The sequence below is a fragment of the Phlebotomus papatasi genome, chromosome 3 (genome assembly GCF_024763615.1).
Source record: "Phlebotomus papatasi isolate M1 chromosome 3, Ppap_2.1, whole genome shotgun sequence".
NCBI classification, from domain to species: domain Eukaryota; kingdom Metazoa; phylum Arthropoda; class Insecta; order Diptera; family Psychodidae; genus Phlebotomus; species Phlebotomus papatasi.
In genome coordinates this window covers 26,849,545-26,874,406 of record NC_077224.1, presented here as the reverse complement: position 1 = coordinate 26,874,406, position 24,862 = coordinate 26,849,545, and the positions used below count along the sequence as shown (strand labels likewise).

Sequence of the window (24,862 nt, the reverse complement as noted above, 5' to 3'; positions counted from 1 at the left end):
TTTAAGTGTAAAATTAACATGAAAAAGGGTAACTTTAACCCATAATACACCTAGAAAGCATAATATTTACACCGATTTCGGATCAATAATGCAGAATAAAATTAACATTTCCGGAATGTTATTTTAACTTTTTCGGATTTCTCTCATAATGTATAAGAAGGGTAAATTATTTAGGAGTTACTTCGCCAATTAAAACTGACGCTGCCAGGTTGCTAATTTCAAAACCGTTCAAAACCATTTAAAACAAATCCAAATTTAAGCAAATCGATTGAGAAATAGGCCCTTCAAAGTGGTTAAACTTTAACCTTCGAAAATTCTATTTCGAAATGTTTTCCGGTCTTATAGGTGTATGAACGAAATATTCGAAAATGAGAAAAAAATCTAGGAACTGTTTTCGAACCTCAGCATTTTTCACCTGAACATAGTTTTTAGTACAGTAGAGTCTCTCAAATCTGAATCTCTCAAATTCGAACGACGTTTGGATTCAAAATGTCAATTGTGAGGTTATGTTAGAAAGTTCGTATTCTTGGTGAATGAAAATCATATTTATGTGCTACTTCCTGAATGTTTACATACATTATGGTCGTGTAAAATGAAAATGAAGAATGTTACCACTAAGACTTGCGTGAAAGTACGGGAATTTGATTCAAAGTACAATTTAATCTCACACAAATTTCGTTAGTTTTGAAAAAATCGTTCGAATTTGGGAGGTGAGAAATGTCAAAAATACCCCCCGAGCGTTCGAATTTAGGAGACTCTACTGTACATAACTGTTCTCAAGTTCTTCAGCATTATCGACTTTTCTTTGTATTGGTTCCTCTCTGGCTTATTTTCACCTGTCCTTACTGTGTTCTAAACCACCACAGTATATGTAAATATATATATATATATATATATATAACACAGTATATATAAACCACCACACATGATATGAAACAACACAAAGAAAAGTCGATGATTGAGAAGCACTTCAGAACAGTTTAGGGCTAAAAAAAACATGTACATTTTTCACTGAAATAGCACTATAAAGTTTGTCCTAGATAATATTGAGTTATGGAGGGGTCATCGAAGACCGAAAGGGGATATTACTTATCGATTTTGCTCCAAGCCGGTAACAAGTTACAAAAAAACAGATTATAACTGGTATCACTTTGAATTCGATCCGATTCGATCAGTAAAAATATTTCAAAATTTAACAGCCAAGAGATTTATGGTGCTTTCGATCAAAAAATGAACATGTTTTTTTTTTGGTACTTATTGTTCTCTAGTGTCTCTACATTATCGACTTTTCTTCATGTTGGTTCCTGTCACAACTGTTTGGTGGTGGTCTAACACGACGAAGACTGGAGAAAACTGTCGAGACAGGAACCAACACAGAGAAAAGTCGATAATGCAGAAGCATTTGAATACAATAAAGTGCTAATTTTTCATTGGAATAGCACCATTAGGTAGGGTAAGTGTGCCAAATTTCGGCATAGTTGCATATAAGCACCGAAGTCCTAAGTTTGAAATGTAATATTTTTAATTCATATTGATATTTTTTGTTACTTCCTTTTCGGGACGGTTGTGTGGAACCTTGAAAACTAGTTTTTCATTTTTGTTTTCTTTAAATCACTTCCTAAAATATTGAAAAATTAATAATAATATGGACATTGCTTTGGGTAGTATTCCGGCCACTTTGTGTGAAATTTCGGCCACCTTTTTTCTGACCACCTTTTGTGACGCAATGGATAGAAAATTTCAAAACGTCAAACGGAACGAGTTTAATATTGAGTTTAATACGTTTATGTGACCCACAAGCCCTGAGATCTTCCGTATAATTTATCCTGAAGACCTGAAGAGTAGCATCTCAAATTTACGCGCATATTCCCGTAGCAATTTGCCCTTCCTGAACTCTTCCAAGGCCTTTTCCACATCATCTTTTTCATAGAAGCGATGGTTTTTTTTCTCTGGACATTGTAGAAATCAGAAATTGAAAAAAAAACACAAAATGAATAAAAAACTTGGGAAAGCAAAAGATGTTACCGGAATAGGCAACACTACCTCACCGGAGAGACGATCATAAAGTATCTAGTTTTTACGCGAAATACAGGATCCAGCTGGAAAATGTCACCCGAAATTTAAAGATTGATTCACTATTAACATAAACAGAACCAATCTTTAATGAAAACTAATCAATTTTCATGAAACACCGAAGGAAAACCTTCTGCACTTCACCACAAATCGTAAGACTGCTAGAAACACAATCGATCTGTCACATTTTTTGTAAGACTTTCCACACTGAATTTTTTTACAATGCAATTTAAATTCAAATTATACCTAAAATTTAACGGTCTTTGTGTTAATACATCCTAAAACGAATAAATATTTAAAGCAAAATGAATTCATTGACTATTCGAATATTACATACATAATTTTAGTTAATTTATTTGCGTAGCCGAAATTACACTCAAAGTGGCCGAAATTAGAAGCTGGCCGAAATTTGGCACACTTCTCCTATGAACAAGATTATCGAGGAATATATAGGTTTTATATATCGAGGAATATATATTGAATAGTATTAAGAAGAACCAAAATATAGCTCAGAGCTTATTAACCCTGTCTCAACTCTGGTGCAAAATAGAGATTGGGAATTTCTGTCTTATGCATTATAAATAAATGTGAGACAGGTGATGGATGAAATAATACTCACCTGACAGATTGTCACACACTCTCCCAATGTTTCGTGTTCTCCATCCAAAAAGGGAAAGCTAGTGCGAGAGAACAGATGAGAAACGACATCCAAATCAGACACCATTAGTATGTGATTTACCCTTCGTTGGGAGCTTCTTAAGAAATCCACCGTGTGATACTTTCTCTGCAAATCCACCCTCTCTGTTTGCTTATTTTCGTCAATTCTCCAGTGGCATTTCTGGGTGGGAAAATATCTGTTTGCAGGGAGAGTCGTGGACGAGCTCTTTTCAATTATAGAGTGCAAATTTTGTGAATTTAAATTGACTCTAATGAGTTTGTCAACAAGCAAATTTCTCCATGTCACAGCTTCCCTTCTCGCATCGCATATTTCTATTCTGTTGATAACACATATACACACATCATTTTCATCCACACATTTTCTCTTTCGCATCCACAAAATCCCGGCAGGATGGCACACCCATCCTGCCTCACTACCCAGCCAAGTTTTGAAATTTTCAGGACAATTCCCCAAGTAATGCAGAGTATAATTGGGATTGAAAGTTTCAGAGAGACGTGAATTTGCAAAGGAAATTAATTTTGTCCTACTTAGACACCGCTCGTACTCTTTCACTTTGGAATACTTTTGGGTGAAAAACTTACAGAGAGACACTCACTTCCTCACACAGAACATCATTTTCAGTCACACAAAAGGAACCACCGCATTCTCCTCCTTATATGGGTTTCCCAACAGGGGATATTACTTTGAGAATCCATGACTTTCAAACTAAACTTGTGTGTACTTATTTCTTATACTTATCGAGGATAAAGAGGCACATCACTAACTCTAAATTTATGTTCTGTATTTCTTTTCTTCAATTAGAAAGACTAGTGTTTGAAATGATAGGGAAAAGTGCCCATACTTCGAACGATCCCAAGCTTCATAATAACTGATTTTTTCCTACGTTTCTCAATAATTGTGACTCCGCAATATACTTTAAAACTGAGCGCTTTCCCATAGCTTTTAAAATATCTATGCGATGAGCCACATTTATTTAAAAAAGTGATTGAACAGACTTCTGGTCACTTGGTACGTAATCCTACATTGAGAGAAATTCAAAAAAAGTTAAAATAACATTCCGGAAATGTCAATTTTACCCTGCAGTATTGATCCGAAAACGGTGTAATTATTACCCTTTTTAAATGTATTATGGGTTAAAGTTACCCTTTTTCATGTTGATTTTACCCTCAAAAGGTGTAAAATTAACATTAAAAAATGTTGATATATTTTTACACCCGAAAAATGTTAAAGTTAAGACGAAAACAAGTTAATCGTAGCCTCTTTTTTTCTCAGTGTAAGAAATTTTATGTTTGTGCACAGAGAGCGCCAATCAGAACAAGTAATTCCCAACCCACAAATTTAAGCCAAATAGAGACAGGAAAAAATTCCTGCCTCTTCCCAGGCTTAAACTGAAGACCTTTCGCTATCTACGCGAATGCTTTACCAAACTGAGCTATGGGGCCACTGGCTCTGATTGTCTGTGCCACTGATCTCAACCAATTGCCATGTGCATTTCAACTCGTTTTTGACTCACTACGAACCTTGAGAAACGGTATCATGCGTACAATTGAAACAGCAGCCCATGTTTTCCATGGAGAATTAATTTATTGTGAAAGTAATTGAGAATCATAGGAAAAATTTATCATTACTAAAATACTTGGGATCGTAAGAAGCATGGGAACTTTCCCCTACATAACGGTCCAGTATCATACAGAGATCTTTTTTATTCAAGTTAAAAAAAAACCGTTTATAAACTGACGAGACATTCATCAGTGAGTCCCTAATGAGCCTAAACAGAAGTAGATTTTGATTCTCCAATAGTGTCTTGGATAAAAGGTAAATGGAACTCTATTTGCACAAAAATTCGTTGAAGTTGGAAGAATTCAAATTCAATTTCGAATTTTCATACTAAATTTTCGAACAAGGTGGAGAAAATTTATCAAATATCACACTAAAAACTGTGCAAAAGTTACTCAGTGATTAAATACTGGGAGAAGAACAGTAAACGTCGTTGTTCTGTTTTTTTTCCTCACAACAATGTGAAGACCGTCACATTTTGACACTTGAGCACTTCGAAATTCGAACAGAATGTAACTTTCGCTACCTTGCGAAAGTATTAAGAAGTAAGAAAGTCCTTTTTTTGGATCTTCAAATAGAATTTCGAATTTTTCAAGATCTACATGTGAATGGTAAGAATCTATCCCTTTAATAACTTATCGTGTCTATAATTATTGTGCTTTAGAGTTAATAGTTACAGACCCCTTGCAATAGAAGATAAATTCATGTTACTCAAGTTTTTTGTGAGTTTTTTTTTCGATAAAGGTGATATAAACTGTTTAAGAACATTCTGAGTTCCTGAAATTGAGGTCAATGTCCTTCTTTAGAAGTCAAGAAACGTAAAGGAGAATTTTCAAATACGGTCCAAGTTTTACCAGGAATGAAACTTATTAAGCAATTTCATTGAATACTTAATAAAAAGATCTCAATAAAGCCTACACTTTTGGATCTTTATGAACTTGGGTTCTAACATCGCAAGCTCATAAAACAACCGCTATATAACAATCCGATATATAACAAAGATTATATATCGGGTGAAAATTGCAACTTGGTGCATTGACCCCCCACCCCTCCTTCCGCCATTTTGAGACCTTCTTTTTTTGTTTTCTTCATAGCTCCGCCCCTATGGCATCGATCGGGCTCAAATTTTAGTATATTATAGCTGGGCCTTAGAGCTTTCGATCGATACCAAACTTAACCCCCCCCCCCGAGCCCCGACCCTCGCGATCTGAGCTATAACCCTATAAGGGTCCAATTTTTTTCTGAAAATGGCTATAACTCCGGTTCTAATTGTCAGAATTTAAAAAGTGAGGGCGTTTTAGAAAGCTCTCGCAAAATGCCATTTCCCCTTCTAACATCGCAAGTTCATAAAACCACCGCTAGGGGCTCTATTTTTAAAAAGAAAATTTTTCAATTTTCTAATAAGTTAAATAACTCAAAAGTTCCATTGTGCATCGGGCTGAAATTTTAGTATGTTGCAGCCGCTGATTATACCTATCAAACAAAATAATACCTAAGTCGATTCATCATCCCTGACCCGAGCTATAGGGGGTCAAAGTTCGAAAATTGACCGGCCTCTATCTCCGGTTCTAATTAACATTTTGAGCTAAATTTTTGGTTTTTGGTTTCGTCTCGATGAGCACTTTCAGATGGAAGTTCAAAAAGTCACCACAGGTGGCGCTGCGATAGCTTCAAAATTCATCAAAATTCAAACTAATTTTTCTAAAAAAACGGCACTGTGCAAGTCCATCAAATTTTAGAGTATTATATTCCAGTCCAGGACTGAGAAAAAAAGAGGGTGCGATTAACTTTTTTTCCTCATAACTTTAACACTTTTTAGGTGTAAAAATATATCAACATTTTTTAATGTTAATTTTGCACCTTTTGAGGGTAAAATTCACATGAAAAAGGGTGACTTTAACCCCCAATACACCTAAAAATGGTAATATTTACATCGATTTCGGATCAATACTACAGGGTAAAATTAACATTTCCGGAATGTTATTTTAACATTTTCGGATTTCTCTCAGTGTATAATAGAACCGGAGATATGAGGGGTCAAAGTTCAGGAAATTCAAAAAATCATATCTCCGGTTCTATGTGACCGATTTTGATGGGTGTGGGCTCAAACGATAGATCTCACCAAATTCTACAACTTTCTAGAACATTTGAACTTCGTGAGACCAACACCGGGGGCGCCACAGTCGAAAAACCAATTTCAATATCATATAACCTCAATTATCTCGACTGTCGCTGAGCCGATTTTGATGATTATTTCGACATAATTGTAGAGTAAATTTGTCTCTATATTTCGTCCATACATCATTTTTCGATCTGATAATGCGATCTTTCCGATTTTACCGTTTAAGTGTGAAAAAATTTACCTTTTCCATAATAAGGCTTTGAAACCACTTTGATGCCAATTTGACTGCTTCTACTCGACCAAGACACTTAAGATAGGGTTTTAAATGGAAAGGCTCACAAAATACAACAATTCTTTCATATAGTTGAAGTTCAACAAATGAACACTTGGGGCGCTCTAGGCGAAAAAACTAGTTCAGAAACAAATAACCTCGATTATCTCGGCTTCTGATTGATCGATGAGATCATGTTCTATAGGAAAATTATAGAGTACATTCTGGTCTACAGTTCACCCATATATCACTTTTCTGTCACTCTATCCAAATCCTTGATATTTTGATTTAAATACAAAATTTGTATAATTTCACGAATTTGATTCAAGATAACTCAATGACGTCCCCCAACTTCAGCTCTAAATCGAATTTGCATGCATTCCGAGTTGGCTCACATTAAGAATCTCACCTACATAAGCCGGTTAGGATTATCTGTCCCTTTTACTTACCAAACCTGATTTTTTACTTACCGTTTTTACCAAAATATTTACTAAAAATGTTTTAGCCTATTTTAATCACACATTTATGTGAGAAGAACGCAACACAGTCAAAGCCTGAAAATTCTGCAAGCATGAGAAAAGTTTTATTGCAACACAAATAAAATAGTAATTCAAAGTATCCAATTTGGGGAAAGTACGCTAACTTCGGACTTCGGACGACTTAAGCTTCGAACAAGTCATATTTTAACATGTTTTTTTTTTATTAATTTGACCAATTCTAATATTATATTTTTATAGCTAGTCCGATGCCTTAAATTTCCTGAAAAGAGCCATGCTTCAAATCCATTAGTCCCATCGAAAATAAATTAAATTGTCCGAAGCTTAAGTCTTCCGAAGGTGACGCGCTTTTCCCTAAAATCTTCCATTTAGTTCGAGGAGACGTCAATAACCGATGGAAAAGGTAAAACTGAAATATGTTATTAGATAAATTTATTTTTATTAAACATATTACTCTTCATCGTCATCTTTCTCAATTTCTTCTTTTTTTTTTAAACATTATATTGACAAAATATAATCAGGATCATAGCTGTGCAATATTCTATTAAGATACTTTCTATCTCTCATTTGCCTTCATTCGCATCTTGGCATTTCCATTTTATCTTTTCATATTTTCCTTCCATTTCTTTTCTTATTTTTTTTTTGTTTTTAACTCTCTTTCGGATAATTTAATTCTCTTTTTCTTTGTTTCAACCTTTCATCTATTTATTCAATTATTTCCTTCTGATTTGACTGAAATCAAGAGATGTTCAATTTGCTTCATTTTCCTTTGAATGGTATTTTCTGCAGATAATCGTATTATCGGAAGGATAATATTTTTTAAAAATGTGATTAGTCTCTTTTCTTCTAGCTTTTCTATATTATTTGCATTCACTCATCAATTCTCCTTTCTTTTTTTTTTCTTTCATTTATTCTCTTTGAAGTTCAAGCAGCGTTGCACAGTGCAATTTTATTTTTATTTTTATTTCAAAAGGATTTAAAATTAATATAAAATGGAATGATTTTTGCAATCGACTAAAATAATATTTATATCTTTTCTTTTGCTTATTTTCTCAAAAAAAAAAATACTCATCAAAGTAATACGCAAGGGGTGGAAACCATTTTTCACGTGTTTTTTTTCATCTAATTCGTTTTTATTTTTTTCTTATTAAGTGACCCACCTTGGCAATTAAATATTAGTTTTTTTTGCTCTCAATGGTGCAATAAATCGTTTTTCTTTTAATAATATTTTACCAGTTTCATTTTTTTGTTAATACCAACACCAAACACTTACAAATACAATGTCAGTGATAGTCATTCACTCACTTTACAGATTTAATTAAAATTTATCATCTTTTTCGCAAATTTCATCCAAATATTATTTATTTATACAGCAATTGAAAATTTACTTCTGACGTATTTGCTTTAAATTTTTTCTTCGTACTTTTAGTATTTACCATCACACAAAAAAGAAAAAAAAAGTTAAAATTAATAATACAAAGAGCTATATTATTTGGTAATATTTACAATTTAATAGTTTAATTTTTTTCTCATCTATCTCAGTTTTTCTTTTGTTATAAATTTTATTTAAGTATCTTTTTAAGTTATTCTTTCATATTTTTTTTTTATTTCTTTCTTTTTGGACAGAATGCAAATATTTTTTTATGTGTTAGTACATATTTTTTATATTTTTTTCATTTTTTTTCACTTGTATTTTTAAAATACAATTTATTTTTATTTCAATTTCTATCGTTTTTTTATTTATCATTTATTATCCTTTTTCTTCTTCATCATAATTGTATATATTTATCTTTATTTATTTATTCTTCTTTAAAAATTCATTAATTGGATGGCGGAATGTTAACGATATTCACATTTGGATGAAGTTAATATATACTAAAACAAAAATAATATTATATATGTTTTATTTTCTCACAGTTAAAAAGAAAATCAGAAAAGACAAAAAATTCGCGAAGGATTGCAAAATATTTTTAAGTACATCAATCAATCTTGAGCAGTATTTTTTTATCGAACTAAGAAAAAAAAAACAAACATTTCAATCACAAAGGAAGTTTTCAGTCCGGACTTCAGATAAAAAGCTCACCATTTCTCCTTTTCAAATTCTTCTAATCCTAATATTTATTTTATTTTATTTTATTCGTTTTAGTTTCATGTATGGGTTCAAATAAAAAATATCCTATTTAGATTCATTTTAATTACAGTTTTTTTTTATTAATCTTTTCTTTTGCAACAATATTACTCTATTTCCCATTTGTAATTTATTTATTTTTTGCTTTTAAATTGACAAAAATGTTGGTGAAGCTTTTTTTTTATTTCACTAATAGCTCGATTTAGTCTCTTTAAATACTTTTATGGGGAGCGTGTTTTTTTTTATTTAAATGTTCAAGGACTTTACTTTAGCGTTACAATTTTGATATTTTACATTTTGCAAAAGAATAAGTGTTGGACACTTTTAGTAAAATCCACCCAGAACCGATTTTTAATCACGCCATCGTGATACTTCGTAAGGGGATCAGCCTTCTCAAGAGAGTAAAGTTTCGCACAGAGGTAAATTTCCCATTTCGGATGACCGATGCATCCAGACCACAATGGTTCCATTCAGTAATAACCTTTCGAAGAGACAAGGCCACTCCAAAGCCAAGCCTGACCAATTCGAAAATCGGAAGCCTAAAGTGCAAGTTCACGTACTCACCGCATTAACGCTGATTGTTCTGATATTTCGAATTTCGGTATTCTTGACACTTCAATCGTCAACAATGTCAACAACAGTGGGCAAACGTTTGCTGCTAAAAGTGAATTTTTGTGTAGTTTTGTGGAATTTCAGGATGGCAGAACGTTTGAATTGCAATTTTATTATTTATCTTTTATCAATTTTATTTATCAATTTTATTATTATTCATGAACTTGCTCAATTTTGTGTAACCCGTCGGTTTAAATTTTCGAACTTACAACGGTTTTTTTTTTGTTTAGGTAATTTCTCTCTAATATACCTTCGAATCGGCACAGGAAAAACCTAAACCGGAGAGACCTCTCAAATCGGGAAAGATATTACTGAACGAAAGGAATTGGTGTACACATAGCTTCATACTCCAACCAAAAGGAAATAGAACTCTTTTTTTAACAAAAAGTCGTTGATGTTAGAAAATTCAAACTCAATTTCAAATTTTCAAATTAAAATTATCGCACAAGGAGGGGAAATTTACGAAATAATCCACTGAAATCTGAGAAAATAGTTACTTAGTGTCTATGGAGGAATTTAATAGTATAAGTATCGTTACTTTGCTATTTTCCACACAACAAAGTGAAGACTAAGATATTGTGACACTCAAGTACTTCGACATTCGAACGGGAAGTACTTCAGCCACCTCGCGAAATTATCAAGAAGTAAGAACGTCTATTTTTTGAATTTTCAAATGGAACTTCGACTTACTCAATACACTCTGTCCCGGGATTATGCACATTTTCGGGACCGCAAAACACGCGCGAAATGGCTTTATGTATCGAGAAAATTTGCATACCCGCAGGCGATTTCTTTTGAATAAATCAACCGTAGAACGAATTTCGCGCGGAGTAAAAATTTAAAACAAAAAGATTCAACTGTTTAAAAGAAATTCATCAACAAACAGTACTCTTTGGCCAGAGTTCTTCAATAAATTGTTAGAATATTTAAAATTTTTACCTTAATAAAAGAAATTTAAGTTTTATACTGAAAAATAAGCATAGTATCTTCGAATTTCCCGCGTCACAAAACAGCATACATTCAGGCGTATTTAAGAAATGATTTCATAAATTGACGCCCAAAGGTAGGCAGATTTGCATAATTGTATGTGCATAATCTCGTCAGGTGCATAATCCCGAAGTGCATAATGCCGGGACTGAGTGTATCTGCTTGTGAATGGTAAGAATAGGGCCTATTACGCTTCTGCACTCGTCTACTCTATATTAATTGATTCAATACGGGTAGCCGCTCCATATATTAACTTTCTTGTGAGAGCGAATATCCCACAACGCAGCTCCCATTTAACCATTTGCAATTAAAATTCAAAGTATTTTGGCTTTCCTATGATTTTTATAGCATTTCCTATACACTATCCATTGCTTCTAGTGTTGAGCTTCCTTACGAATTTGCTTCTCTATGATAAATTTACCCATTTTCATTGCAATTCTTACGCGAATTCTCAATTACCATATTACCTTATTTCATACTCGGTGGCACTAGGTGAAAATAATATAGGAAAATTGAAGAAATAAAATGAAAATGCGATAAACGGTGAGTAAAAAAAAACTGTACGATTAATTTCTCTTACAGTTTTTTTTTGTTCACCGTTTATCGCATTTTCGTTTTATTTCTTCAATTTTCTTATACTATTTTCACCTAGTGCCACCGAGTATGAGATAAGGTAATACGGTAATTGAGAATTTGCGTAAGAATTGCAATGAAAATGTGTAAATTAACGAAATACGGTAAGCATTTGACTGTCAATGTGATTCTGCCCTAAATCTCTTACGAAAAACAAGAGAGATTCACATGATTCGAAGGCATGAACGTTCGATGGGAAAGCACTTTTCCCTACCCCTTGCCATTTCTGAGGCAAATGCGTCACAATTTTTTTTTATTATTTAACACATTTTACTTTCCACGGATTTGTAAGAGGGTCGTACGGGTCATATGGATCACACTGTGTTTTTCCTTTTTTTTTTGAATAAATTGAAATAGAAAATTTAAACACACACTGAGAGAAATCCGAAAAAGTTAAAATAACATTCCGGAAATGTTTATTTTGCCCTGCAGTATTGATCCAAAATCGGTGCTAATATTACCCTTTTTAGGTGTATTGGGGATTAAAGTTACCCTTTTTTATGTTAATTTTACAGTTAAAAAGGTGTAAAATTAACGTTAAAAAATGTTGATATATTTTTACACCTAAAAAGTGTTAAAGTTATGAGGAATAAAAAGTTAATCGCACCCTCTTTTTTTCTCAGTGCACAAACGAGTGACTGATTTTTAGGACATCGAATCGCAGTTACGAGTACCAATATTCGACAAAGTTGGAATGTTTTACCATACCTCGTTACATCATTCACAGGCTAATCTCATGAAATCAAAATTCACATCCTTTTTTTTCTCAAACGTCTTGCACATGTCAATCCCGTTTTTTCGTACTCTTCTTCTTCTTCTTATAAACTCCAAAATAAATTCAATTTAGTTCAAATCAATTTGGATGTGATAGAGTACGATAGTCATGAGGAAAACATTTGAGAAAGAAAGGGATGTGAATTTTGATTTCGTGAAATTTTCCTGATCTAAAATGTGTGCTAGGAGAATAATAGCGTGTTTTCTAAACAAAGAGGTTAAAAGAATTCAACTGTGCATAATTCTAAACCGATTGGGGCAAGTCTGTATTCAATGGAAAGGTCTTGGAATTTCGGACAAGTCTTAATCGATTTCAATCTGTAATGAACCGGTTAAGAACAGATGCTCAATTTTTATTCGAAATTCGTTTACACTTGTCAATTTTTGAAGTAGTCTATGAATCAGCTTAAAAATCGGTTAATTAGGTTATGAACCAGAAATTTTCCGAAAATTGCTTTCAGTTTAACAATTAACGAATAGTTCCATTTTTTGGGTGTAAAAATATATCAACATTTTTTAATGTTAATTTTACACCTTTTAAAGGTAAAATCAACATGAAAGACAGGTAACTTTAACCCATAATACACCTAAAAGGGGTAATATTTACACCGTTTTCGGATTTATACTGCAGGGTAAAATAAACATTTCCGGAATGTTATTTTAACTTTTTCGAATTTCCCTCAGTGTAGGTACACTGAGAGAAATCCAAAATCTAAAATAACATTCCGGAAATGTTTATTTTACCCTGCAGTATTGATCCGAAATCAGTGTAAATATTATGCTTTTTAGGTGTATTAGGGGTTAAAGTTACCCTTTTTTCATGTTGATTTTACCCTTAAAAAGTGTAAAATTAACATTAAAAAATGTTGATATATTTTTACACCTAAAACGTGTTAAAGTTATGAGGTAGAAAAGTTAATCGCACCCCCGTTTTTTTTCTCAGTGTATTTATAAATGTGACAATTTAGTAAGCAAAAATAGTTATAGCCTAATGGAGGCGTGATTTAAAATTATTTATGGGCGGAGCTTACCTTGCGATCCAATACAGCTCTTTTGCAAAATATAAATTCATTTTTTTTAGGTAACGCTAAAGTGTGATAATACAAATGTTTTTTTTTGCAAATTATTTAAATTGCTGCCATAATTACTTGGGTGTTTTTTTCTCTTTTTCCTTCTAACAAAAGTTCTTCAGAAGTCTTGCAAATTACGCAAATATTTTAATTGCAAAAAAAATTGCGAGAAGAATAAAAAAAAAAAATTCAAGTGTAAATAAGTGGGAATGATATTAAGTAAAAGAGGACTAGAATTCATTAATTCTTGTACACTATGAAACATAACAATATTTTTCTACACGGTCGCATTTACTCAGCGTATTTTTTTTCCTTCATTCTATCTCATCTAAAAACAAAAGAGAACTCCTATAATAACTTTGCTCATTATTTTTTTTTCTTTTCGCTCCATTTACCTCTGTCTCACTAAAACCATATTATTCTTACAATTATTTAATAATATTTTGATTGCGAAATACTACAACTTTCTCATGTTTTTATTCACTTTGTTTTTTTTTAAATCATGTTTTTTCATGCATTTTTTTTTATTTAAATTTATTTTATTTAATTTCTTCTACTAATACTCATTTCTTTTGTCTTTAATGGGAAACTCCAATAAGAGGAGCCAAAAAAAAGTCAAGAATATAAACAAGGGATGAATCAATATGTAAAAAATTCGAAATTTTAACGATGGCGCGACGATTATTGTGATTTTTATTTTCTGTTTTTTTTTTTTAATTCTATCCAATATTCTTAACTCCATTGCACTCTTCTTATCATTCTTCTTTTTATTTTTTCACTGTTTTTAAGTATGCAATATTTATAATAATTACTCCGTAAAACTGACATTTTCCATTTTTCAAAAATTTGCCATTTTTCTATTAGTTTCATCATTTTTTTTTAATATCTAAAATTTTATTTAAGTGTGTGTGTGTGGCTTTGTTTTCAAAATACCATTTTCCAACCTTTTAAGAGCGTAATTAAAAATATTTTCTATCTTACCTTATTTTGGCCGCATTGTTATAGTATCATGTTTCATAATTATCTTCCCTTTGTTTCTCTTCGTCCTTGTGTCAACGTTCGAGGTAAGAAATTCACTTGTCACTTTCTCATATATCTGCAGACAATATTCTGATGATGCACCATCCTCCAATTGGATGTATTTTATCAGTAACGCTGCTGATATTCATGATGCCATCGATTGAAATCAATATGAAAGACAATGATGGAGCCTGTTGCTAAACCAGCTAGCAAGTATCTAATAAAAAAAAATAAAAATAGAACCACATGATAAAATTTCACTTAAAATTATTTACAACAATTTCATTACAATTATTCAAAATGCACAGCGCTTATAAGGACTTTCTTTTTTTATGACATTTTGCTCATCTTGAGAGTCACAAATTAAAAGATATAAAATCAGAACATCACATCGTAAAAAGGATCCATTCGGATTTTGGAATGAAAGCAACAAATTTTAATGAAAAAGTCATATAAGCTCTATACCACTTCAATTAACTCAATGGGTACTTAAAACTAAATTGATTTGCTGAAAGTTGATTACTCTCTGTTGAATAAAATTTAAAGGGACCGTTATACTGAATAATGAGTATTTTGCAATAAAACGGAAATAATTTTTAATTAGTAAATTAACGTGTCTATCCTCCAGGTTGAGTAATTTATTTGTCATTAACAATTTTAAGAGACATCATATTTACATTTCTGACGCAAATTGAAAACCTATTACACTTTAACACTCAAAAGGTGTCAATATCAAAAAGACAAAGTTTGTCTTAATTTTGTTAATTTGAAGCTAAAAAATAATCTTCAACCGTATTATCGTAGGAATTAGAGACCAAGCGGTGCGAGATAATTATTAAATGGGAGTTTGAGATTTGGGATTGATATTATATTATTATATTAAAATTTTGTTTTTTTTTTTTTAATACTTAAACATGAAATAAATGGTAGTTTATAAATTAAAATTAAAGAACTTAACTTTTAGTAGTATTTTCTGTCAAAATAGACAGACCTCTTGCGCCCAAAATCCTCAATTATGATGCCAAGAATCTTGGCAAATGATCAAATTTCAAGCTCTCAAATACAGTAGACTCTCGCTCAATCGGCTCTTTTTCAATCGGGCGATGAATTTTGTTTACAATTTTCACGTTTAATTATGAAGCTAATTCGCTCAAATTCGCTGTAGTTCTTCCAATTTTATCGTCATTGTTTATAATTGAGCGCTTTTTGTGGAGTTTACAAAGGCTTTGACGCCCAAATCTATCGATAGACCGGATGACATTTTGCCCCAAATGCCCAATTGAGAGAGAGTTTACTGTACATCCAAGATCAAGATTTCGTATTCTGACGCAAAACATTTACGGAACTTAAAATGCCTTAGCTAAGAACCAAGATCTCAAGATTTTCCACACTTAACAAAATATCACTTCTGACAATATCTTTATTTCTCTGCTGGATTTGTTGAAATTTTATCATATAAATTAGGAAAATTAATTATAGATTGCATGAAATAGTATATGAGAGGCTATATTCCAGAATAAAGGAAGTGCAAAAACATTGTGATGTGTGATAAACCCGAAATGCTAATGCAGGGTGTGATTCTTTTGAAAGCATTCTCAAAGTGTTGTACATTGTACTTCGATACGTACATCTAGCAATGTGTACCACTTCAATTAAATTATAAAATCAAACACAGTATTTCTCACAGCAATTCAGTTTTTGAATCATCTCTTATCGAAGTGCTTGCAACTCGGAATACGTGAAAATTCAATTTTGAGTTGAACTTTAGGGGTAAAGAATCGCGTCGAGCCAATTTTATTCATTTCGACTGACAAAAACAGTTTACTCGACGCGATTCTTTACCCCCAAAATTCAACTCACAATCGAATTTTCACGCATTTCGAGTTGCAAGCACCCCGAGTTGCACGCATTTTGAGATTGCCTGTAAAGAATCTCAGCTACCATAAGCTTATCTGGGCTTATCACTGGTCATTTTCTATTTTAAATAGTCTAAGTAGGGAAAGCCAATAGAAGAAAAAAAAGTTCATTGAAATCGGTTAATAAACATAAGTGATAGAGTCCGGTCCATATGGGTATAGTAAGGGTCGGGGTACAGTGGGTTGGGGTAGAGACGGATGGGACCCATCATTAGAAAGATCTTGCTCTCAGATACAATATAGGCTAAAATTTCATCGAAATCGTATCATAAACTCAGAAAATGCAGTCCGGTCAAGACACTTTTGGTTATAGCTCGGGTCAGGGTACATCGAGGGAGTAGTGCGACCCACCGTTGGAAAAAGCATCGTCTAGTTTTAGAAATATTCGAGATCGATTAATCGGACCTTCGATTAAATCGGATGAAATTGGGGTGTCAGTATGGTTGTAGTACTCCACGAGAGCTTTCTAAAACACTATTTTTTTCCAAATCCTTTAATTAGAAGCAGAGATATGACCATTCAAAAATTCAATTTTTGACCCCTCATAGCTCGGGTCAGGAGAGTCAGGTGACCTTAAATTTGGTATCGATCGAAAGCTCTTAGGCCCAGCTATAACATACTAAAATTTGAGCCCGATCGATATCATAGGGGCTGAGTTATTGAGAAAACAAAAATTAGGGGTATTCCAAATTTGCGGAAGTGGGAGTGGGGGGGTGGGTCTGACATCATCAACTTCTAGCCACTTATCGATATTTAACCTTTGCCGAAAACCGCTTGTCGATATCTCTTTCCGTTCTCTCTTTAGAAGTGGTTATACGACGGACGGACGGACGGTCGGACGAACGGACGGTCGGACGGACGGACGGACGGACGGACGGACGGACGGACGAACGGACGGACGGGACGTCCACGAAAATCGATTTTTGGAGCATATGATATTCGTGATCTATGAGTGTCAAAACGTGTACATCTAAAATTTGGACCCGATCTTACGAGGTCGCATTTCACCTGTGACCACAAAAGCTGAGATTGTAAAGAATCTCAGCTAAAATGCTTCTTAGGAAGAAACGTTTTCAAAACGTGTTGTAAGTATTGTAATTGTAAGGTTTAGCTAAAAGCTTGCAAAAATTATCTGAGATTCGGATGTCTTTCTCTTTTACAATTATACACAAAAACCGTTTTTTAGCATTTGAAAAAATTAAAAATATGTCTTTCCTTGAGTACTTAGAATAAAAAAAATGCAGAAGAATGAGTTAATATCGTTCACAAGGGATCCTGATTTCTAAATAACAAGTAGAAACATTGAATTTTAACAGACTAAAAACTTAATCACTTTTATTCAATCATCCTAAGTGAAAAGTAAAAAAAAGTCGCCTAGTTTTGAAATTTTAAAAGTTAGGCCAAAAATGAACTTTATGTGATAGACAGACCTATGACTTTAGCCAAGAGACGGTTTAAATAATCAATATAATGATTAAACTAACGAAGCCGACCTAGCCTTCGTGCGGAATTAGGAGAACAGTGGCGCGTAACAGGCTTGACTGGAAACGAGTCCTAAGCCAGGTTAAAAGCTAGTGATTCCAACAACGGTTAACCGTCCTATTTTGAAGATGGTTTTTAAACCGGTTTTTAGAGGTGTAACCGGTTTAAAATCGTCTCTTTCCAAAAATTTTAAAATTTCCCTTAAATGGTTTTTTGTCTTGAAAATCCTGCAAAATATTTCCTTGGCTTTAGAAGGGAACCTGAAGTGCAATATAATTCTGTGTAATCTGTAGTATGGAAGTATGTTAATAATATATGAAGGATAGTAGTAATGCGTTTCCTGTACATTTCTTCCACTCTTGAAAGAATTATTTGCTTAAAGATTTATTGGAAATTACATCAAGATTTCTTCACTTGAAAACATATTAAATATCAGAAGACTAAAAGTCAATTGTATACTAAGAAAATAATTGTAAACGACTTAGTACAATCTTGTAAAATATTGTTTTATGTGGAAAAGTAACAATATGTTTACCACTTCCTGTCTTCATAGAGATTTTTATTGAATCTTGCTACATTTTAATTTAACTACGTATCTTATTAGACCCAAATTCACCAAGATTGTTACACAAGATTCTTGTATAATTTTTGTCAAAATCTAGTATTTATTGGTTTCTCAACCAATGGAGTGAGAAACAACAAAGGTTTCCTTTTTATAGTATTTCTTGTTTTTTTTTCAAAATTCCTATGGAATTTTGTCTATGAAATTTTTTTTGTGAATTTTGTGTAAATTATAAATATGATTCTCATGATAATATAATACCAAAAATTATGCATTGGTGTGTTTTCTGTAGAGAATGATAAAAAAAAATTGCCTTTAGAAACGATTCCCGATCGAAAAATCTGGATTTTTTTTTTGTAAAAAAGTATAGTTTTGATAATACTTTTACAAGATATTACAAAAAAGCGAATATAAGGTAGCAATAAATCTTGATACTATCCTTTCGACATTCTTTTTTTATATTTTTGCGAATATTATTTTTCTTTCACGATTCAAATTTTCTAAACTTAAGTTTAATAAGATTTAAACTATGTCAAAGGATTTTAAAAATAAATAGGAAAACTCTTTCGGTTTGTTCGTTAAAAAGTTTTCTATATTTTTTTCATGTTCAAGATCTAAGAATAAAATTTTTAAATACTTCCTCATTAAAGATTACACTATGCAACAAATTGACAACTTTTTTCTGTCTCAGAGGTCTCACATGGTACGTTTGATAGAGTCGAGTCCCCTTATCAAGAATATGGTTTTGGTTTTTCTCCTATACGTCACAATTTTTTTTTAATTAATAGTTTAATATTTTTTCTGCTTTGCCTTACATTATACTTTATGGTGGACGGAACTTAAAAAATATAGGTCCGTTGGAAAGGTCATTAGTTGTGCTTTAACTTTGCTAATAACAAAAAACTTTGTAAAACCACTCCTTCATGGTGTAAAATTAGAGTTTCTCTAAAAATTACCAAAACAGTGGTCTTAAAATGAAGTTTTAAAAATTTGTATAAAATAAACTAAACAAAATATTAAAAATCCATTGACACCAGACGATAGGAACCACTTAGGACTACAACACACTTTTTAAATTCTGTTCACTAGAACCTGAGATATAACGGATAATGTAAGGCAAAGCAGAAAACATATAAAAGTATTAATAAAAAAAATTGTGACGTGATTGAGCAAAACCAAAACCATATTCTTAATCAGGAGACTCAACTCTATCAAACGTACCGAGTGAGACCTCTGAGACAAAAACCGTGTTGCATAGTGTTATCAAACATGACAACGTTTGTACACTGAGAGAAATCCGAAAAAGTCAAAATAACATTCTGGAAATGTTAATTTTACCCTGCAGTATTGATCCGAAAACGGTGTAAATATTACCCTTTTTAGGTATATTGTGGGTTAAAGTTGCCCTTCTTTCATGTTGATTTTACACTTAAAAGGTGTAAAATTAACATTAAAAAATGTTGATATATTTTTACATCTAAAAAGTGTTAAAGTTATGACGAAAAAAAGTTAATCGCAGCCTCTTTTTTCTCAGTGTATAATTAATTTATTTTAAGAAAAATTAATTGTGTGAAAAATAGTTATTTTTACGAAAATCTACATTGCATTATCTTCTCCATGGTACAATATTATTGGAAAAACTCCCAGTAATTTTCCTGTACTCTGAAATTTTCTGAATTATTTTAAATACAAAATAAAGCATTAAGATAAATAAATTCTAAAACTAACTGAGAAAAAGAATATATTTATGTTTTAAATATTACATCAAAGTTCAAGTTATGAAAAATTGCTCAAAATTCCATAATCTAATCCTAAATTTGAAACCGGTTTAAAACCGGTTAACCGGTTTCAGAGCCATCCAAAGCCGGTTAACCGTCAATCCTAAAAACCAAGTTTTTTGGAATCACTAATTAAGACTAGCAATTGGCTGTAGCACTGGTTGGCTTCCATCAGTTTCTCACTAAGCCGTCTCTCGGCTTAAGTCGTAAGTGTGTTTAGGGCATTAGGTTTGAAGCCCATATAAGTCAAAAGATCGAATATTCCGCAATGCTGAGATGCTCTGTCAATTCTTTTTCTTAGTTTTCTTTTTTAATAATGATTCTTTTTCAATGTACTTTGTTATCTTAAATTAAAATGCGATTAGAGAAAAAAAGGAATTGAAAAGACTTACTTTTGATCATGCGTAAGAGCCAATGATCGAATCCCACTGTTGCACGTGGGAAAGGCATAGAGAGGTGCCAGATTAAATGTCCGCCAAACTTCCACGATGCCACGATCTCCAGCTGTCATGAGGTACTCCCCATCTCTCGACAGCAGCATACACTGCAAAAATACAATGAGAGACAGAAGAGACAAATTGTGAGAAAAGTCAGGACATTATTTAATTGCCACCTCCGGCCGGCACAAAATGCTCCCTCAATCAATCCACTTGACATCTTTCCAATTACCTGAAGATTGTCATTATGCGATTCATGTCTCAATTTCTTCCCATTAATTGTATAAGCTGCTACATTTCCCTTGTCGTAGTTCACCACGATAAATCCCTCGCGGGACATTGCAATATTTTCCGGCGAAATGAACTCAATGGGTGCCTCCAGAGACCTCAGCAAGTCACCGAATGTCGTGTGCACCAGTACAGGACCATCTATTCTCACCATCCAGAAAGGGAAAGCAAGAAAAAAAAAACGCACAGAGATTAATTACCACAATTTCAGGAGAAATGCCACATGCTTGTAATTACTTATCGATCCGGACACAACCAATCCCAATTCGGCACTAATCACAACAGATGTCACAGCTTGTTCGTGTCCAGTAAGTGTAGCCCTTGGTGTTGGCACCTGAACAAGACATCAGAATTAATGCTTTCCCTCCGGAGGAATTTATATAGAGAAATGGGTTAAAGATAACTGCTGTAATGTCTGCAATCTCGACGACTATATTTCCGAAAGAGACACTTCTTTTCACCTCAATATCTCTTACAAAACAATCTACTCCTGCTCTATCTTTCGAGATTTTTTTTGGGAGGAAATGAAATTCATTGATTGATTTTATTGACTTACCTCACCCTCACCCACAATACTCTGTGTTCTGGCATTCCAGTGCCAGAGGAGTACCGTGCAGTCAGCCGATCCGGAAGCAATGTAGCAATCTGAGGTGATGTTGCATTCTGAACGCGACAGACAGGTAACAACGCCAAAATGCCCAAAGACTATTTGAACAATTTTTGCCGTTTCCGTGGCAAATACACGAAAACTATTATCCCAGAAGCCACAGGCAATCAGGAAGCGACTATCCACCGTTGTCACAAAGCAATTGGCACGAATTTTCAGTTTTTGACTAAAATTATCGCCCAAATGACGTCGAATCATTGGATTGTTGTGCCCATTTGTTTGCGCTGGAAATTGCATATTAATGGGTAAAATTTAATCCTCAATTTACAATTTTTACACATTCTTAAAGTGGACTTAGAGTTCAAACTGTTGGAGATATCAAGTATGAATTTTCACCGACCCTCCCAATAAATATTTTTAAAAAGACTAAGTATTTTCATGAGAGATCTGCTTGAGTCTATTTAGGAATTTACTCTAACTTGATGACAAATTTCAAATTCTAAAATTTTTATTTTAATAAAAATTACCGATAAAACCGATAAAATAATTAAATATGATCGTATCAGTAAAAAAAAGACATTTGGTCAGTAAAATTGCGAATTTTTCAGTCGAAGATAGAATATTATGACGCTAGCACACCTTTTCAATTGAGTGAAATTCAATCGATTGAAATTTTACTTCTTACGGGTGCTATCACACTAGGATTTTTCACAATTTAATTTTAAATTGAACTCAGCAAATTGCGAAGACCACTTGAAATTTTTCATAGCCAAGACACATTTTGCGAGAAATTTGCTAAATTAAAAAAAAGCCGCGTTGATTGCCAGTTGTTTTATTTTGTCATTTGTGATTTTGTTACATTATTAGAAAAATAAAATGAGTGAGTCCAGTGATGAGGAAGAAATTTTCCTGAGTTGAAATTAATTTGAGCAACCCCATTTATGCTATATTAGCAAATTTAAACATGTTTTGGTGGGTCAAGTATTAGTTTATATCAATAAATAGGCGAAAATCTATTAATTCAAATGATTCCTAATACAAAATAACGGATAGAAACAATTCATCTGAAAATTAAATTGAATTTACAAATTGAAAAAATCCTAGTGTGATAGCACGGTTACTCTTTCAAACTAAAATAAAATATATTTGGAAAACATTAATGTATTAATTGTAAATTAATCGTTGAAATTTAATTTAGCAAATAAATTTTGTTAAGTAAAAAAAATCAATTTTGGTTAATAAAAACAGTTTTTGTCAGTAAGATACAGTTAACTCGGAGTAAAATAATTAGTCAAATGATGTTGTTGATTGACAATGAGCAATGGAAATTCTATCTGCCAAAACTAATTTTGACTAGTAAAAAAATCAAATTTGGTCAATTGAAAATTAAATTTGATCAACGGTCAATTTAAAACTTTCGCAGCATTGAATCATAACGTGTTTTCGGGCAAAAGAAAAATAATGAGTAATTTATTTTCTCTATTATCATTTTAGATTTAGATAGTATAGCTTTTAGATCAGAAAATTTCATAAAAATTAAATTCACGTCCATTTCTTACTCAAATGTTTTTCATAAGTTTATCACGCTTTTACGCACCCCTGTTCATCCAAGAGGAAACAAATTCAATTTTATGTAAGCCAATTTAAGTACCAATGGATAGACCATGGAAAACGATTAAGAAAAGGATGTGAATTTTGATTTGTAGAAGAGAATAGAATAAAATAGAATTTCTTTCATGGCTTTCTTAAAAAATTCTTTCATAAAATTTTCCAGATTTGAAAAGGATACCAGAGCCAATTTGCACAAATTTAACTCACCTTTCGTAGATTTAAGACTTTATCTAACCTAAATTGATTTTTTCTGTCCAAAGTCGATTTTTTACATGTCAAAATCGTTTTTATAACTGACCTAAATTGATTTTTTACTGCCCAAAATCGATCAGTTACAGGTCAAGATCGCTCCGGCACACCTTTTAGATCAGGAAAATTTCATAAAATCGAAATTTACATCCCTTTCTTTCATAAAAGTTTAGCATATGTCTATTTTACTCTATTGCACTCTTCCTCTTCTTCGTTTGAACATCATACCAAATTAAATTTAGTCCAGTCCAATTTCGAATCCGAAAGAGTAGAATAGACTAAGGCAAATCTTTTTAGAAAGAAAGGGACGCGAATTTTGCAATCATGAAATTCTACCGATCTAAAAGATGCGCCGGAGGCCTAACTGTCGAAAATCATTATTTTACTGATCAATATCGCTTTTATTACTGACCCAAATTGAGTTTTTTACTGCCCAAAAATTGACTTTTTACTGCTCAATATAGCTTTTATTACTAACCTCAATTAATTTGTTTTTTACTGTCCAAAAACAATCTTTTAATGTCCAAAATTGCTTTTATTACTGATCCAAATTGATTTTTTCACTGCTCAAAATCGATCCTTCTTTGTCTATCATTGCTTGGTTAAAACTGATTTTTTACTGTCCCCAAAATCGATTTTGACTGACCAAAATCACTTTTATTACTAACTTGATTATTGTTTATTTTACTGCCCAAAAGCAATCTTTTATCGGCCACAATCGCTTTTATTACTGACCCAAATTGATTTCGGTACCGCCCCAAAGTCGATTTTGACTGACCAAAACTGCTTTATTTGACCTAAAAGCTGACCTAAATTGATTTTGATTTTGATTTTTAGCTGACCAAGATTTTTTTTATTACTGTTCATCAAAATTGATCTGTTACTGGCCAAGATCGCTTTTATTACTGTCCTAAATTGATTTTTCACTGGCCCAAAATTGGTTTTATTATTAACATAAATTGACCTTTTACTGATCAAAACTGTTTTTTTTAACTTGATACGTTGATTTATTACTGATGAATTCTAATTTCTTTTACTATCCAAAATTGACTTTTTGTTGTCAATAATTAATTTTTTATTGATAAAATTTTGTTTTTTTTTATTTATTTATTTTTATTTTTTGTTAAAATAGCTGTGCAAATTATTCAACTTCTTTCAATTCTTTAAGAAAATCTAGTTCAACTTAATTTTTTATTTAATTAATACGTAAAGTTTAAATTAAATAAAGTTTTAAGAGGCGGTTTTAAAAACGGTTTTCATCGTTCGTTGTGCCCCTGTTATGGCTTCAGCAAATTGTGAAAATTGTCTAAATAGAGTAATTTGGAGTAATTTTGTCAAAAGACTTCATTTTGACGAAAATTTCTCACAATATGTGTAGATATCATTAGGAGGAAGTGGGGCACTTTTGAAATTGGGATTTTTCTCCTAAGTGGAACTAAGCCATATCATTATAATTTAGCTTCTCAATCTGTTTGTGCAGCTAAATTTTATCACGATAAGCAAGGGGCA

At 32.4% G+C, this 24,862-nt stretch overlaps 2 protein-coding genes across 10 annotated transcripts in view; both read right to left on the bottom strand.

Annotated features, from left to right (window-relative positions):
• Nucleotides 1-24,862, bottom strand: part of LOC129807385 (annexin B11) — a 372,667-nt gene that overhangs the window by 117,827 nt on the left and 229,978 nt on the right. The gene's annotated exons all lie outside the window — the stretch shown is intronic.
• Nucleotides 13,888-24,862, bottom strand: part of LOC129807383 (neurobeachin) — a 401,071-nt gene continuing 390,096 nt past the window's right edge. For all 8 annotated transcript variants that reach the window (XM_055856603.1, XM_055856604.1, XM_055856606.1 and 5 more), the window contains 5 exons: nt 21,443-21,777; nt 21,124-21,220; nt 20,831-21,027; nt 20,554-20,705; nt 13,888-14,640 (listed from right to left, as the gene is read on the bottom strand). In XM_055856603.1, coding sequence (XP_055712578.1) covers nt 14,550-14,640; nt 20,554-20,705; nt 20,831-21,027; nt 21,124-21,220; nt 21,443-21,777 — 872 coding nt within the window. In that variant the 3' untranslated portion in view covers nt 13,888-14,549. The remainder of the gene's footprint in view (nt 14,641-20,553; nt 20,706-20,830; nt 21,028-21,123; nt 21,221-21,442; nt 21,778-24,862) is intronic.